At 39.7% G+C, this 17,079-nt stretch overlaps 1 protein-coding gene across 1 annotated transcript in view; it reads right to left on the bottom strand.

Moving 5' to 3' along the window:
• Window positions 1–6,676: 6,676 nt before the first annotated feature.
• The window catches only part of COL1A2 (collagen type I alpha 2), a 36,443-nt gene continuing 26,040 nt past the window's right edge, over window positions 6,677–17,079 (bottom strand). Inside the window, exons 38-52 of the mRNA XM_015558334.1 lie at window positions 16,958–17,011; window positions 15,634–15,687; window positions 14,503–14,664; window positions 13,679–13,786; window positions 12,911–13,018; window positions 12,461–12,514; window positions 12,270–12,377; window positions 12,074–12,127; window positions 11,593–11,700; window positions 11,067–11,120; window positions 10,626–10,733; window positions 10,063–10,321; window positions 9,734–9,918; window positions 8,765–9,007; window positions 6,677–7,661 (exon numbers count right to left, since the gene is read on the bottom strand). Coding sequence (XP_015413820.1) covers window positions 7,515–7,661; window positions 8,765–9,007; window positions 9,734–9,918; window positions 10,063–10,321; window positions 10,626–10,733; window positions 11,067–11,120; window positions 11,593–11,700; window positions 12,074–12,127; window positions 12,270–12,377; window positions 12,461–12,514; window positions 12,911–13,018; window positions 13,679–13,786; window positions 14,503–14,664; window positions 15,634–15,687; window positions 16,958–17,011 — 1,806 coding nt within the window. The 3' untranslated portion in view covers window positions 6,677–7,514. The remainder of the gene's footprint in view (window positions 7,662–8,764; window positions 9,008–9,733; window positions 9,919–10,062; window positions 10,322–10,625; window positions 10,734–11,066; window positions 11,121–11,592; window positions 11,701–12,073; window positions 12,128–12,269; window positions 12,378–12,460; window positions 12,515–12,910; window positions 13,019–13,678; window positions 13,787–14,502; window positions 14,665–15,633; window positions 15,688–16,957; window positions 17,012–17,079) is intronic.

The raw sequence follows: 17,079 nt of genomic DNA, 5'->3' as shown, positions 1-17,079 counted from the left end.
TCCATTTTCCTGAGTTAGACTCACTTGACAGAAACCTAGCAAAAGTGATAATAAAAAAGAAGTCCAGTTACCCTATAAATCCTTTAAAATGCACAGTTTAATTTATGTATTGGTGAGAAGGCACATCATTTTTGGCATTGATTTGTCTTTCTCTATTCAAAGGTTCAAAGGATTTAGTGGACTTTGTACTCTGCTTGCTAGATAGCTCTCCCAAGCTTGAGAGAAGAAAAGCAGTGCTCTCTCTATAATTTATGGTGGCAAGGTGAGTGTTTATTATGACATTTTAGTTGAAGAAAATCTAAGAAAACCTGTGGAGCTTCAAATTGACCGTACGTTCCCTGTGTTTTAGTGGCATGCTCAACAATAACTAAAAGTAAATATTCATTATAGATAATCCAGAGAAATGGTTACATGGGCAATTTTATAGATGTTTTCTGAGGAGGTTTTTTAAAAAATTCTTTTGATTAGGAATATACATATCCTAATGTATCAAATAGAAGATGGGAACTTTAATTACATTATATTGATAAAAGTTTTTGAAATTATTTTAGACTTCTGTATTAGAGGGAGAAGGAAACTGATCATCAGTAACATAAACACTATGTTGGAAATAACTGTAATCAAAACTTCTTCCACGTCTCTTTGAAGTGGATCCATTTATAATATTATTCATATAGACATTCAAAGCACTGCCAATAATAGGTGATTTAATGCTACTTAAAGCCCTGGAGTAAATGTAATAGGCCGAGACACTTCCCCGAGGACATGAATTTAATAATTATGATCATTTCTTGTGCTGATAACTCTTGGGTGAGGATTTCCACCACCAGAGACAAAGTTTTAGAAAATCAAATTGTGAAAATTAAGTGTCAGAAGTTTGGCTAATTTAATATGTATGAGTTACGGTCTATTTGTGTAGAACCGGCTTCCAAATAAGCAAAAGGACCATTTCTAAGCTCAGAAAGCTTTCTCTCCGAAATTGGATGCACCCAATGGCACAGGGCAGAAACCAGTTGAATGTAAATTTGTTCTTTTTGGTCAGAAGCTTTACTTTTTTTTTTTTTTTTAACTGTTAAAGTGCAATCGTTGGATATTATTTTTGTAAAAAAAATGAAAAGGTTTTCGAACTTTTAATAAAAGCTCAGAGCCTTTTTATTGGATTATGGAAGACTCCCTAAAATTTGGACCTTCGCTGGATCCTATTTGTTGTAGGAGAAATTGAAGTATAATGGAATCGAAATGAAATGGAATGGAATGGTAGGCCACTGCTGTCAGAGAATACAGTTCTGGTGGAAAGGTGGAGACTTTCCTTAGCTATGGAGATAATGGCTGTCAGAGGAGATCTCGTCTCATGGGGGTAATGTTCGCAATGGTGCTGGGTATCTATTCTCCACCCAATTCTGATCCTGACAATCCTGTGGGTCGTGGCATCATCATCCCCATTTGATAGATGAGGAAACTGTGGAGGCCGGATTCAAATCCAGATATCTCTGCTCCCTAAGCCTCTGTTCTTTCTGCACCCATCTTCTTGTCTCTGTTTCACATCATTCCTAAAACCCCTTGCTTCAATCCCGAAGGGTAACTCCCAGCATGTTGGGGCAACGTTTATAGCATTGGGTAGCTCTGCTTGCCCAAAAGTCCATTCTCCTTTTGAATTTATGTTTGCCTCCTTGTGGCTTCTACTTACTAGAAAGATATCAATGTTAGATTAGAGAGGGTGAGAGCAAAAGGGACCATTGGCGACATGACGGTAGGCCACCATGGAAGCTGAAGAGAAGGCTGCGTGTCTGGGCAGACAGGCAATAAGCACAGGAAGCTGCTGTTCTATTTTCTCCTCCTAACATTGAACTTTCATTCTCTGATGGGGTGCATGTGGCACTTTGGAAGGACTGGGGTGTTCTACTATCCAGTCAGCAGGGGGAGCAGTGAACTTGAAGCGACGTCCCATAAGGAGAGAAAGGCCATCCCCTCAGCACAGTGGTTTATGAGTGGGTATTCTTATCCTGGCTGGCATTGCTAGATTCCATTAAAAAATTTTTTTCTCTCTTTTTTTTCATGCTGTTATGGTTAATTAAGACATTGAACACCAAGAGCAATGCTGCACTCGGAAAAGTTATTCACTTTAGTGGTAAAGTGTTTAGTGGCATTCTGTGTTTTTGAATTTATTTAAATATGTAGTGAATTGCAGTTTTAAGGACACCTTTCTAGAGTTTATTAGAATGGCTAATTCTGGCCAAAATTACTCTTATACCTTGGGCTCTGCTTCGGGGCAATCAGATGAGGAGGAGACATTTGGTTCTCTGAGGTAGTTTGAGGGTCCCTGAAAAACATGTTCCAATGTTTGTCCTTCGAGCCTTTTATGGTGCCAGGAATTGCAATCCTTTTAGGTTAGGGCTTCTGAAAAACAAAACAAAACTAAACTAAAATATGCATATTTTACCTTAAAGGACCAACTCATGAGTCGATCTCCATGATTGTTTTTTCTTATTTGGAAAGGGTCAATGAACAGGTGCATTTTGATTTTGCGAAGTACAAGGTTGGTTCATAAAATATCTGCTAAGCCTTGTTAAAGGTTGGGACAGAGGACCCACAGCAGGGATGCGAAAGAATGAAAGACAAACCTCTGCTTTAATTTGAGCCGGTGCCAGCTTGTTCTCTCGGGTCTTAGAGCAGGAGAAACAGCCTGTTCAGATGAGATATGAAAGTCAATAGTTCAGAAAGGTCCAGAGTTCAATGAAGTGAGTGAAACTTCTTTAGGTTATCAGTTCATAACATATTTCAAGAAAAATGCACATAAACACAAACTTAGCATTCTATTTCAAGATGACCCCCCCTCCCCAGAAGTTCCTCACGAAATCCTGTTTAGAGCAGTAGTCTCTAAAATGTGGGGTGGGGAGGTGTATACACCCCAGGGTGGGTGCAAAATGATCCAATGGAGTATGGAATTTTCTCTTTTTATTTACTTGCTGCCTTGTACAGTTTTTATTCCGCATAGGTTTTATACTGCACATAGTATATTAGTACCATAGTGCACCTATAACACGTGTATGTAAATAGTTCAACAAAACTAGTTGTAAGAGCTCACATTTTTACTGATTGGGCAGCACGACTTAAAATTGATAGACTACCAATTTAGAGAGTGATGCTAATTAAATTTAAATTATAGTCTCTTCTCTTCCTAAATTGGTGGGCCGAGGATAGGAGAGTTAATTAAGAGGTGACTCCTGTTGACGGAGTTTTTGACCTATTGATGAGGTAACATGCAGCCACACTTCACTAGGCTCTTTAACACCTACACCATTTAACCGCCCCTCCCTCCCCCAAGATACATGGAGTAGGTATGCTAATGGCAATGGTATGTTAACCAAATTCTCAGATAACTTAAGACACTTCCCCAAGGGTCCTTGGCTAGCCAGAGGTGGAGCTGGTGCTCATAACCTTGGCCGCTGACCACAGATTATGTGCTCGCTCCACTGAACCACAGGGAGAAGTCAATCACTATGGGCTGTCTATGGCCCCTCTGCTGCAGTTCCTGGTGCTCCCCGAGGACACCGAGTTGTTGAATCCCTGGCTGATCCAGGCACAAGGATGGAACGTATTTTCGCTACTTGATCAGAGGGCCAGGAAGCTGAGCTAACAATTCAGCATTTACTCCCTGCTGTTGGTACTGTAATACCAAACATATTTCAAAACAGATAGAAAGGTCTGGAAGGGTTTAGATACATCTGTGTACAGAAAAGATTTATAATGGGTTATTAAATGGGAGTTTTGAGGCTGACTTCACGGGAAGTGCCAACCACTACTTTCTCCCAAATTTCCCCTGGTGCCACTGTCAAAGGCGAAGTATTCATCCAGATGGATTGTTGTTCTGACCCAAAACGACATTTCCAACTTTTCTTATATATAATCCAATTTCGGAACTTCCTTTTCAGTGATATTAAGTGGAATAGCATAAAAAAGACTTTTGGCATTAAAGATAATAAATGTGTTCGACATTGCTCAGGTGTCTTTGCTCTTTGCCAGTGCATTAGCTATATTGATTTTAGAATTTTAAGTGACCCTTTTACCAGACTTGATTAATATCTCCTCCTTTCATCTCGGCTACCTTGCTCCTTTCCTCTCTCACATGTGATGTTCTTCCACTTCACACAGGCACTAGCTAGAGACAGCTGACCTTCACATGACCCAGGGTCAGAAAGATGTGAGTAGGGTCTCTCAGGCTTGCTGATTAGCCTCTACAGAGGCTGCGCAAGGGTCAAACCTTCAGTACCTGGTTAGAAATCTCTGGATTAAATATATGCTGTGCCCCCAAGCTTACAATACAAGATACAACTATATGGATAGAATAAAGAGTAGAGAAAGATAAGAAGGAAGAAAGCCAACATTTATTGAGTACCAACTATGAGCCAACTATGGACCTCCTGGCTTGGTAAGCACCAGACTTTTACTATATGGCTTCCAGAGGAAAAGCGTTTAGGCAGACAGAGGGCTTGAAGGTGAAATGAGATGTCTGGCAAGAACTGGCCAGCTCAATCCAAGTATCACTGTTACTGCATGATGCTCAGGTTAACATCCTGAGATTCCCTCTCAGTAATTAACAGTGCCCACTGCTATCCTCAGAGGACACTTTGTTTAAAATTGTGTTCACTCATTATTTTATTCTCCCTCTGCAACTGAACTGCGAGATCCCTGAGGACGCTGCTGCCCCTGAGAGGGTATGGCTTTGTTCCCCCCTCCCCGGGGCCCCCAGAGTGGCTGGGACATGGTAAATGATGACTCCTAAGCTACGGTTTTCATTCCCTTTTAGAAAATAGGTGGGTGGGAGGTTGATGAGCCATCACCTGGAGCTGCCACTCCCCAACCAGGATTTTTTTCATTCGTTGACTGCTTATTTCTTTTCATAATATTTTAAGAGTAAGTTTGTTGTAAATGATCAAAATAATATAACTGTGTTATAGCATATTTGGAAAATTTAGGGATAAAAATTATTCTTGTCATTACTACTTGAATGCAGCCACTCCTTGGCATTTTAGATGTATTTTAATGTATTTCTGGAAGTGTACTTGAATATATTTTAAAGATTGTAACACTCCATTATAAACATTTTTCTTTTGCTTAATCATCCTCATAAATGTTATTGGGATACCAAAATGTGTTTCACTATTTTCATATTATCTTTTAGATATATCACTATTTATTCATAATTGGTATATTTATTGGATATACCGTCACTTGTTTCCTCTGTGTTATCTATCAGAAATACCATTGTTTATTTAACTATTTTCTTGTAGTCTTAAACAGTGATTAAATAATTATTAGGTGACCGTTGGCTTAAGAAATCTACCTATTTGGATTCAGTTCAACAAATATCATTATTCTTATCATTTAGCATAGTATTTGGCTCATAGTTGGTACTCAATAAATGTTGGCTTTCTTCCTTCTTATCTTTCTCTACTCTTTATTCTATCCATATAGTTGTATCTTGTATTGTAAGCTTGGGGGCATAGCATATATTTAATCCAGAGATTTCTAACTGGTTATCATGCAAGTTTGCCTTGACTATTTGCAATTACTAATTTGTGAGGAGTTACTAGTATTGTAACCCCAGAGGTTTAGCTTTCTTTATATTGTCTGTCCAGGTATATTGATTCACTCTTGCTAGACATAAAATATTATAGCTATAAAGGATTTCGGAAATCACCTTAACCAAAGGTTTCCCAATTAGTGCACATCAGAATTTTGCCAGGTGTTTTCAGAATACTGATTCCTTACAAGTCTTCATTTGGTGGATGAGGACTGAGAACCTGCTTTTTACTACCCATCCCCATATTTGATTCAGGTAGCAGAAGAACCATAATTTGAAGTTACAATTTGGTTAGTAGACCTTGCTAACTTTTTAGAGTTAATGTTAGATTTCCATCATGTTCAGTTGCTTAAAAAACTAATTGAATCTTGAGATGACTTATAACAGGAGGCAAATATTATAATCACAATTATGTTCTGCAACAGGAAATAAGCTGTAAATGAATTTTAACATTTTACTTGACACATTACTATGTTTAAGTGTATTTAAGATGTCATTGAAAGGTGCAGGGAATGAAAATGAATTTGATTTGTCAGGTAGGTGTTCATGGTACTATTATCCACAATTGTCTATGCTGATTGACAGCACACATATTGCCTCTTAACAGGCATTGTATTCAGTTGCATCAGATTAAGTGTATGGCATTTTTTTTATGAATATTTGAAACTGTTTTAGTTGATAGTATTAATTGTGCATAGACCAAATTTCAGCCACTGTTTCAAAATGCTTAATGGATAATAGCCCAAAAGGGTCTGTGGTCCTCTGCTTAGAATAAACTTAGGTCAACAATGCCATGTTGCTTAGGTATTATGTATTTTGAGTAGGACAAATCTATAATAGTTCAGAGAAGGAATCTTCCCCATATTACAGATATAGAAACTGAAACTCAAAAAGGTGAAGTGCTCAAGGTCAATCAGCCAGAATTGGGGCTCAGATATCCTGGGGCCTTGTTCTCTGCTCTTTCTACCAAACCAAACTGCCTTTCTGCATGGTTTCTATCCAATAAGAAACACTCGGTCTAATGGCCGGTAGAGATGCCATAATCCATATTTATATTGCAAAGAGCATTGAAGCAAAGAATTTTAGTCAATATTTTCTTTTGGAAAACCAAACATGCTTTATTTCATTTTTCACAATTTATTTAAACATCTCACATATACAAAATAGGTACAATTTAATTTTTCTGCTGTCTTGAGAAGCAAGGCTTCTTTGGAACCATGGGAGAGGATGAAAATGAGACTGGCAAAGAACAAATGCTGAATTTAAAGAAGAGGACAATGTCGGGCAAATGATCTGCATGCTTTTATTCAGGGATAAGATGTAAATTACTGATGCAAAATCAAATGGAAAAAACACAATACAACTCAATACAGAGGAGTATCTTCTGAAATTCTTCTAGCACCATCAACACTTTTCAAGTATCGGAAATACTATTAATTAGCACCTTTGTATTTTGAACAAAACAAAACAAGTACCTCAGCTCATCTCTGTCTGGGCCAGCACCTAATGGTATGGATCACACTCACAGGAAAGTGTTTTTGAGGTAGTTTAAACCATTGGAAGTTTGGGTTTTAAACTTTCCTCTGTGGAAGATATTCAAAAGCCACAAGTGGTGCACATGTTCATGGTTTTTATTTTTCAATTTTTATTTTGTTTTTCTTACAAAGGTTGACATTGTCCACAACAGGTGTAAGAGTGTTGAAAAAAAAATCCAAATCTTTTGGGGAGGGGAGAGGGAGAGGGAATTAATGAAATCGTATTGCACAATGCTCTGATCAATCCTCCTTCTCTTTTGCCCGCAATTTAAGCAAATAGATGTGCAGAGGAAATGGAAGGATTCAGCTTTTAGTGAAAAAAGAAGAAAAAGAAATGGCAAAGAGAGAAAGTTGTTATTTTAGATTTCCTTTCTTTTAATTTAGGTTGAGGTCAACTATTTGAAACAGACTGGGCCAATGTCCAAACTGATTTCTTGGTCAGCACCGCCGATGTCCAAAATTGCAATATCAAGGAAAGGCAGGCGAGATGGTTTATTTGTTTTGTATTCAATGATTGTCTTTCCCCATTCATTTGTCTTTTTCTGTTAAAAAAAAAAAGAGAGAGAAGAAAAAATATACATAAAGCAGCAATATTTTGGAATCTAATATAATCTGAATCTTAGATATAAGAACTGCATTTTCACTTGTGTCATTCTGAATACATGTGTCCCAGATCAACACATTCATCTTTGAAACAGAAGCATCGGGGGGTGTCTTTAGAGGGAGAGACTTCCTACCAGTCTAATTAAAACAACAACAACATTGCAATACATATTCCTAGTGATTTATGTCTACATCATCATTTTCAGGATGTGTGTGTGTCTGTGGGGGATAGGGGAGTTGGAGAGTATTGCTATCAGTATATTTAAATTTTTCTTCCATTTATAGTATACTAGAGGGTCCCGGGGCACAATATTTGTGCACTGGGGGGGAGGGTCCCTCAGCCCGGCCTGCACCCTTTCACAGTCCGGGAGCCTGTGGGGGATGTCCGACTAACTAAGCAGGCAGTTGGACATCTTGAGCGCTGCCACGGAGGTGGGAGTGGCTCCCGCCATCTCGGCTGTGCTTGCCACAGCTTCTGGCTGAGCAGTGCTCCCCCTGTGGGCGTGTACTGACCACCAGGGGGCAGCTCCTGCATGGAGTGTCTGCCCCTGGTAGTCAGTGTGCCTCATAGCAATGGGTTGTTCTGCCATTTGGTCAATTTGCATATTAGCCTTTTATTATATAGGATTATAGAGAAAGCATGAAAAATTTAAATGTAGGCCATGTTAGCAGGTAAAATAACATACATGTAACTATAAATTATAGCTTGGGTCCTTTAAACCTCAAGTAATTTTAAGTTATGGGCATAAATTATGATTTAAGAAAAGAGAAGAAACTAATACAAAAAAACAACAACTAATATATGGACATAGTATATATTTCAGTATTTCAGAGAATTTCAGAAGGCAAGAAAGATCTGATAAGAATACTCTGGATTTAACAGCTGAATTTAAATAAATAAATTCATGTAAAATGATTAAATAAGTTAGGCCACTCATTTATCTGTTTACTTTGTGTATGTTTCTAAATTAGGACCCCCCCCTTCACCCCCCGCCCCTCAGGTAAGTCCTATTCACTATTCCCATATTTCACTTTTACTTACAGAGCAGCCGTCTACAAGAACAGTGTAAGTGAACCTGCTGTTGCCCTCGGAAACAAGTTCAACATCATTGGAGCCTTGCAGAATGACAGACTTCTTCAGGTTGCCAGTCTCATCATCCATGTATGCAATGCTATTCTTGCAGTGGTAGGTGATGTTTTGAGAGGCATGGTTGGCCAGCAGGCGCATGAAGGCAAGTTGGGTAGCCATTTCCTTGGTAGTCACTCCTTCAACATTGTATTCAAACTACAGAGAATAAGATGGAAATTCCAATTAAGTGGAGAAGGACTCAGATACTAAGAGTCAATTTGGAAAAAAAATAGTCTGGTATAGGGAAAAACAATGAAGTCAGATCTGAACCTTAAGAATAAGGAAATTTTACTTTCTTATTGAAAAAAATACTTATTGTTGAAAGTATTACATATGTCCCCTCTTTTCTCCCACTGACCATTAAAGGAAACAGAATCCACCTGTCTTTCAAGTATCAGTTACCTAGAAGGGCCTTGGGAATAACGCACTGAGGCTAGGTCATCTCAGAAAGGTACCTCTTTCAGACAAGCCTTTTTGTGTATGTTTCTTATTTACAATAAAAGAGCAGAGATCGAAATTTGGATCTCGTTCTTTTTCTGTGATTCCCACCAGTAGGCATTCAATAAAATCAGTGAAAAGGTTAGTTAAAAATTAAAATAAGCACATATGCTGAAAATACACATGCATGGTCAGGACACCTTCATATTAAATGACATTAATCAGTTTCTCCAGTGATTATCAGTTAAGTTAAATGTGAGTAATAACTTTGAATTGTATGGATATGTTCAATCAATATGTCTTTAATGTGTAACTCAAGATAGAACTGGAATCCCCAAAAGAGCAGGTTCTTTTAATACATCCATTCCAGTAAAGGATCAAAAAACAAACAATCCTAACAAAATATTGTTTAGCAAGGGAAGGAATGTTTGTGGGATTCCTCACCTGGGTTCCACCATTGATAGTTTCTCCTAACCAGATGTGCTTCTTGGTCTTGGAACTTCTGTACCCGTTCTTGACTGGGATGTTCTCAGGCTGAGCCCGGATGCAGGTTTCACCAGTAGAGAAATCGCAGTATACTTTGATAGCATCCATAGTGCATCCTTGGTTCGGGTCAATCCAGTAGTAACCTTTAAGAAAAAAAACAAGACCCGGACCATAAAACCTCTCGCTGAGGTTTTGCTTTTCATTCTAAGTATCAGTGGGAACTGATTTTGAAAAGCCCAGCTTGTGAGAAGGGTCATTCTGGCTCATTCAGGGTCATCTTGACCTACCACTGCTCCACTCTGGGTGGCTGAGTCTCAAGTCACGGCACGTGCGAGCTGGGTTCTTCCTAGAGCCTTCAGGAGTAAGCAGGGTCTCAATCTGGTTGTTGAGAGATTTCAGAGTGGCATCAACTTCATAATCCTTGGGTCTGAGAGAAGGCGGTGAACGAGGCTGGTCAGCCCTGTAGAAGTCTCCATCAAAACCAAAGTCGTAACCACCACCACTTATGCCAGGAGGTCCGGGAGGGCCAGGGGGACCAGGAGGACCCTGCAAAGGTGAAAGTGAGAAAGAGGAGGCTCACTGAGAGACATCAATGGCAGCAGGTTTTCAGATGGGCATCACAAAGAAGCATGTTTTAATAAGTAAAAAATGAATCAGATTTATGTAAATTAACAACTTGCTCCCAGGCATACATGCAGGGATGGACTTAAGCAACTCATTATATACAGACCACGTTTAGATATTTTAGAAAACATGGAACTGGGAGACTACTTTAATGTGTTGACATAATTATCTTGGTTTAGTCTTGAGGCCAGGGATGCTCTTTATTCTTTCCCCAAATAATACTTACAGCAGGACCTTGGCTACCCTGAGTGCCACGAATGCCAGCAGGTCCGACCACACCAGGATGTCCGTTGCGACCATCTTTGCCAGGAGGGCCAGAAGGACCAGCAGGGCCCTAGGGAAGAAGGACTTTGTGAGCCAGTGAAACCCCCCTAAGAGAGCAAAGGCCTGGGGCTCACTACCTTCTATATGCAGTGGTTCTCACCCTTCTGGCCCTTTAAATACAGTTCCTCATGTTGTGACCCAACCATAAAATTATTTTCATGGCTACTTCATAACTGTGATGTTGCTACTGTTATGAATCGTCATGTAAATATCTGATATGCAGGATGGTCTTAGGCAACCCCTGTGAAAGGGTCATTCGACCACCAAAGGGGTCACGACCCACAGGTTGAGAACCACTGCATAAGCTCTATTTCAGAGAGAGATGTCTCTTAGAGTTACCTACCCTGGGGCCAGCAGGACCCACAGTGCCAGGAGCACCTTGATCACCATGATGACCCTTTAAAGAGAGAACAGGAAAATCACATTTTCAGAACACATGTCAATAAATAGATTTTTAAAAACTGAATGGAAAACTTTAGTTCCAATGAACTCTGGATTGAGAAAATTGAAAATGTAAAATGGGGCTCTTTTCTCCCATTATGTCTATTATATTCAATTTTTTTTTTCCTGCAAGCTATTTCAGCAGTGCAATATTAGTCATTCCTCTAATTACATTTACTTTAAGTGAGGTTGAAGGACATTGTTGCCAGGAGATTTTAATATATGTGTATTTTTATCTCCCTTAACCCTCACCTTTTCACGGTGGGATGAAACAGTATTATCTCCAAGAGATGAAGTTAGCCAGAGAATGGTAAATGAATATGAGGCAGGACATTTTAGAATAATACCAGTGAAAATCTAAGGAAGATCACTTTGGGTTGAAGGCCTTTAAGATCTGCATAGATGCTGGATGTCCTCATTTTACTTACAGCCAGACCAGGAAGACCTTGCAATCCATTGTGCCCCTTTAAGCCAGGAAGACCTCTGGGCCCCTTCTCACCAGGCTCTCCCTTATCACCTCGAATACCTTGTGCGCCCTGCAGAGAAAGAGTAGTACATATAGGACATTTACCTTTTTAGAAAAATGACACTCACTTCTCAACAAATACTGTTGAATCTCTTTACAAAGGAAACTCAAGACATGCAAAAGTCTAAAAGCCATGTGTATGCTACTCCCATCTCAATCAGCTTTAGTTGAGCTGTCTGTAATGTTGGCTATATCTTCATGATTATTTAGTACAAACAAGCAGAAGAGATTTGAAATTGTGATTTAAAAGCTATTTGCAACAATTCTCAACAGGGACTAAATTTAAAAAAAAAGCCTAGCCTATATATTATTTATTTTTTTAATGGACAGTCTAGATTTCTCTTAAATGTTCATTTGTAAAGAAGTCTTCACTATGTACATACACTAGGACCTCTTGGACCAACGGCGCCGGTGGGACCAACAGAACCAGCAGGACCCTGTGAATTGGAAAAGAAAAACACAAGTTATCAGCATGCCCAAGATTGTCCTGCCCGGCCCCTCTCAGGGTCCCAAGTGTGGGGCAGTCAGAAGGAAAGCCTATGAGGATGACAGCATTAAGAACTGGTATTTACAACTTACAGGTTCACCACGGTTTCCATGTTTTCCAGTGGGACCCACAGGGCCATGAGGACCAGGTGCACCCACAGTGCCAACAGGACCAGCGTTGCCAGGGTAACCACGGTCTCCCTACCAAAGGCAAAATGAAGCTTAGCATCTTGCCTGTAGTTTAGTCACTTTTAAATGAGGGGAAGATGAAGAGGTATACCAACCTTGTGTCCAGGTTGACCATCACGGCCTGGGGGACCATCACTCCCAGGGTTGCCCTGTGAAGACACCACACCAACAAAGGCATTTAATGAACTCTGTAGCCCACCAGCCCCTTTAGTTCAGCTATTCTGCCTTCATCACTCCCAGAACTCAATAGTGAAAACCCTTTCAGACTGTTAAAAATAGGAACAACACCGTGCCAACCTAGATTTTTTTAGAAGTGTTTTCTTAATATTTTGGCCAGCTTTGAAGTATTGTATACTATTTAAAGACCTACCCTGCATCCCAAGTAATTTTTTTTTTATTTTCAATACTAAGAGTGGTCAGTATATGTAGATATTACTGACACCATGTTTAGAAACCTGGAACAAGTGGACCTCAGGGCAGGATATAAAGCTGCACACAATGAAATATTGCCAGGTTTTATTTTACAAACCAAGTGTTGGACTCACATCACGGCCGGCTTCACCAGGAGCACCGTTAACTCCAGGACTACCCACAGCACCAGGGGGACCACGGGCCCCAGGTGGACCGGCAATGCCAAGAGGACCAGGCTCACCCTAAAAAGGCAGAGAAGACAAAATAGTATTTCTCTCATTGAACAGAGTGCCAATCCTACCTTCCCAGAACTACCCTAGCCAGGAGTTTTCAGCTTGAAGAAAGAATGAAAATGAATAGGCTATAAAATGGTAAGAACTGTCACCCTCACCGTTCTCCTACACACTTAAGATGCCCGGCTCTATGTAGTTTTGGAATGTCCTCTGTATTTGGTGAGCCTAGTTTCATCTGCTAGCCCAAATGAAATGAATTCATAAAGTTGAGAGAGTTTATGGAGATGAGATGGTTCCTAGTTGCTGTCACGTCTAAGGTTTAATGGGATGATTCAGAACTTTCAGAGTTTCATTCTTCCCACAGGATAAATGATGCTAGCATTTCATATTGCAGAGGAGTAAATGCAATTAGAGCTTATGTCATTCTTAAGCATGTAAAAAGAACAAAAATCATTCTGCATAATGTTAAGCTGTGTCTTTATTGCATGTGTCTAAGTAAGGTGGTATTAAAGCTTCTTGGAGAAGTGACATGTGATCTGAATAAAGGAAATGCCATGAATAAAATATCTTAAGTGGAGTTATTCAGTGATCAATCTGTCACATTTGAAGTGGCAGCTTTTAAAATCTTTTATTATGTTAATGAGAATAAGAATCGTGTCAAACACTCACCACAGATCCGGAAACACCTGGTAGACCACGTTCACCTCTAGAGCCTGGGAGACCCAGAATACCAGGAGCACCAAGAAGACCCTGCGGACCTGGGGTGCCAGGAGGTCCCTGAACAAGATGAAGAAGACTGAGTGTTACTGTAAAGACCATAGCTGATAACAGGTTGGCTTCAGGGTTATGAGAATGAGCTATCCTCAGTTTAGAAACAGTCTGGTTAGCAGGACATATCCTTAGATGTCTTTTCTTTAGTGAGGACAATGAGTTTCCATCTTGGCATGCATATTTTTGTTCCCTTCTTGAAACCAGTGGAACAACATTAAAAATATGTGGTTGAAATTAATGAATTTAGCCCTCTGGGTTATGGAGTAGAGTTTTTATAGAATCTATGCCAGCAAGCAAATTTTGACCTTGGCCGCTAACTGAACCAGGTCTTAACAAAAGCACATTTCAGAGTAGGAATAATATTGGACAATGCACGTTTAAGGAACTGGTAGCTTACTGAGGTCAACTAATAGATGGTAGGATGACCCCTGCGCTGGGATTCCGTTCCAATCCCAGTATCTTAAGGTGCCCTCAAGAACTTAACGGGCTGTTTTGGTAAAACCTTGAGTTTTCTCTTTTATCGTTATTCCCATCTAGTGCCTTCTGAGCATCCACTGAAGCGATGACCCTCGATATCTGTTAGGCAGATTTCCTGGCTTAACTGAGCTCTACTCAAGGGCCTGCAATGCTCATCCACAAATACAACCATTTGAAGATTTGTGTAAGGGTTTTATTTTGATTCAATGTAAGGTATTAGGAAAGAGGAGTTTAAAATCACTCACAGCAGCACCAGGCTCTCCAGAAGGACCCTTTTCACCAACAAAGCCAGGAGGCCCAGTTGCACCTGTTTCTCCCGTTCGGCCAACTGGACCTTGGTCACCACGAGGCCCACGGATTCCTTCTTTACCAGAAGCACCAGGGGGACCAGGAGGGCCAGTGATACCCTGTGGGCAAATGTACAAGGTCATTTACTTTCTGTTAATCATCATGGGCCTGGAAGAGAGCAGCTGGGATTTTTGATATTAAGATGCAGGGGAAACAACAAAATAGTATCCTGGCCATTTGGGAGAAATGTTTAGATTTTTAAACATTCTTTCTTATAGAAAGAAGCAACTCCCATCTTCCTTCTCTGGAGACTGTAATAAAGTGAACGGAGGTAGAAGCTAAGGAAAATGTCTGTGAGGGGAAGCAATGCTGTAGTACTAGTAACCTGGCATATTGGAACTAAGCAAAGTTATCAAGTTGGTTGTAAACGAGTGAGTTTTGGAGAACTCTAGTCATTTATTTTTTTGAAGAAAGCCAATACTGGCATTTTGGTCATAAATGAGGAATCACATATGCTCTCAACTAGCTTTAATTAAATGCCTACAGGGAATGAAGATTTTTCTGTTATGAACCTGTAAAAGGATTCCAAGAAATCAACATCTTTGCTATTCTCCCCCCCCACCCCCACCCCCGAAACCTTAACCGGAAGACTTAATCCTTGGTAATTAATTAAATTCTCTTGAGTCCTGACAGAAGAGTCTGATTCAGAATTAAATTAGAGGCCGAACCAACTTTAAATTCAGGAACAATTATACCTTAACAATGGGACAGAATGTTGGCTATAAAGGGTAATTAGATATAGAAATATCTGATATGTGACTAAAACTGTTCTGTTTTTTATTTTTAACAAAAAGACTATGCCCCTAAAAGGGAACTTGTGTTCACATGAATAAAATCCTCTTAAATTGATATTATAAGATATAATTTGTGATGAATTTGACTTAATGGTTCAGAAAAACTGATTTTAGACTAAGAAAGTGATAGCTATGTAGTAGCATATTTTTACACAGTTTCTTACCAGTTTCCCACCAGAGGCCAGGCCTTTCGGCTAGAGTGTATGAAGATATATTTTGTAGTGATTTACTTACACTGGGTCCAGGAGGACCAGTACGTCCAGCAGCACCAGGGAAACCAGTCATGCCCTAGAACCAAGCACATTAAAATTCCATATTAAAATTCTACAGTCAGCACCAACTTCAGAGATTCAGGTAAAATGGAAAATTCTGACAAATCCTCAATACTCTGTGACAAAGGGATGGACCAAGGAGTAGGTAGTGGCAGCCTCATATAGAGTAATATTAAATCAGGACTCCAAGACACTCCATCTACCATCTTCCTCACCAGCATTCCTCCACTTGTGACACCCATATTTTGCATTGAAGCTCTGATGGTCCTTTTCTAAATGTTAATGTATTACTGGAGGTTGTAAGACCAAGAAGGTAAAGACACTATGCCATTATTACACCTTGTTGTGCATACCTTAATAACTATCTTAACTACCTGGCTGGGTGCTAAGGGAATGGACAATGAATAAGTAATTTTGTTTACAGAGGAAGATACGACAAAAGACTAAGTTTTAATTGTTGTCCAGTGAAAGAAGGAAGGAGCCTTAGGGAGCTCAGGGTCTCTAGGGAGTTGGAGTGATAACACTGGATGTCAAAGGAAAGGACTTGGTCAGGCAGAAGAAGTGAAGCATCAACAAGAAGATAAAGGGTATCAAAGAAATGGTTTACCCATTCCACAATTAAACCACCAGGAATTTTAATTTGGGTTATTACCTCAAGTGAGGTGGTAGCAACATACATGACACTGAGTCATACCTGGGATTATGTTAATATCCTATGAAGCTGACCTTCACTTCAATATGAGAATTTCTTTGATCAGAGTTAACTTGAATCTCAAGTGTCTCCTTATAGTAGTACAAATTTACCCCAAATATCCAAACTTTCAAGTTGTACCTATTTAATTTTTTAAGAAAATTATTGTTGAAAGTATTACAGATACCCTCCTTTTTTTCCCCCCACTGACTCCCTCTACCCTGCACCTGCCACCACCACCCACATCTACCACACTATTGTCTGTGTCCATAGGTTATGCATATAAGTTCTTTGGTTACTCTCTTCCCTTTTCCTCTAAGATTTGTCAGTCTGTTCCATGCTTCCATGTCTTTGGATCTCTTTTGTTGATCAGTTTAGTTTGTTCATTAGATTCCACATATAAGGGAGATCATGTGATACTTGTCTTTCTCTGACTGGCTTATTTCGCTTAGCATAATACTTTCCCTGTCCCTGCATGCAGTCTCAAAGTGTAAGAGTTCCTTCTTTTTTGCAGCTGCATAGTAATCTATTTTGTAAATATGTCCCTCTTAAATTTTAAAGAAAGAAAAGCCATGAGTCCATTTTAAATACTCACAGGGGGGCCACCATCACCACGAGTTCCAGCAGGACCTGGGGGGCCATTGGGACCCTAAATGGAAACAAAAGAAGATGGGATCAAATCACAAAACAATTCTTACAATTGTTATTCTTTTATTC

This window comes from Myotis davidii, unplaced genomic scaffold, assembly GCF_000327345.1.
Source record: "Myotis davidii unplaced genomic scaffold, ASM32734v1 scaffold187, whole genome shotgun sequence".
In the NCBI taxonomy this organism is placed as follows: Eukaryota; Metazoa; Chordata; class Mammalia; order Chiroptera; family Vespertilionidae; genus Myotis; species Myotis davidii.
This window is presented reverse-complemented; position numbering and strand designations above follow the sequence as displayed.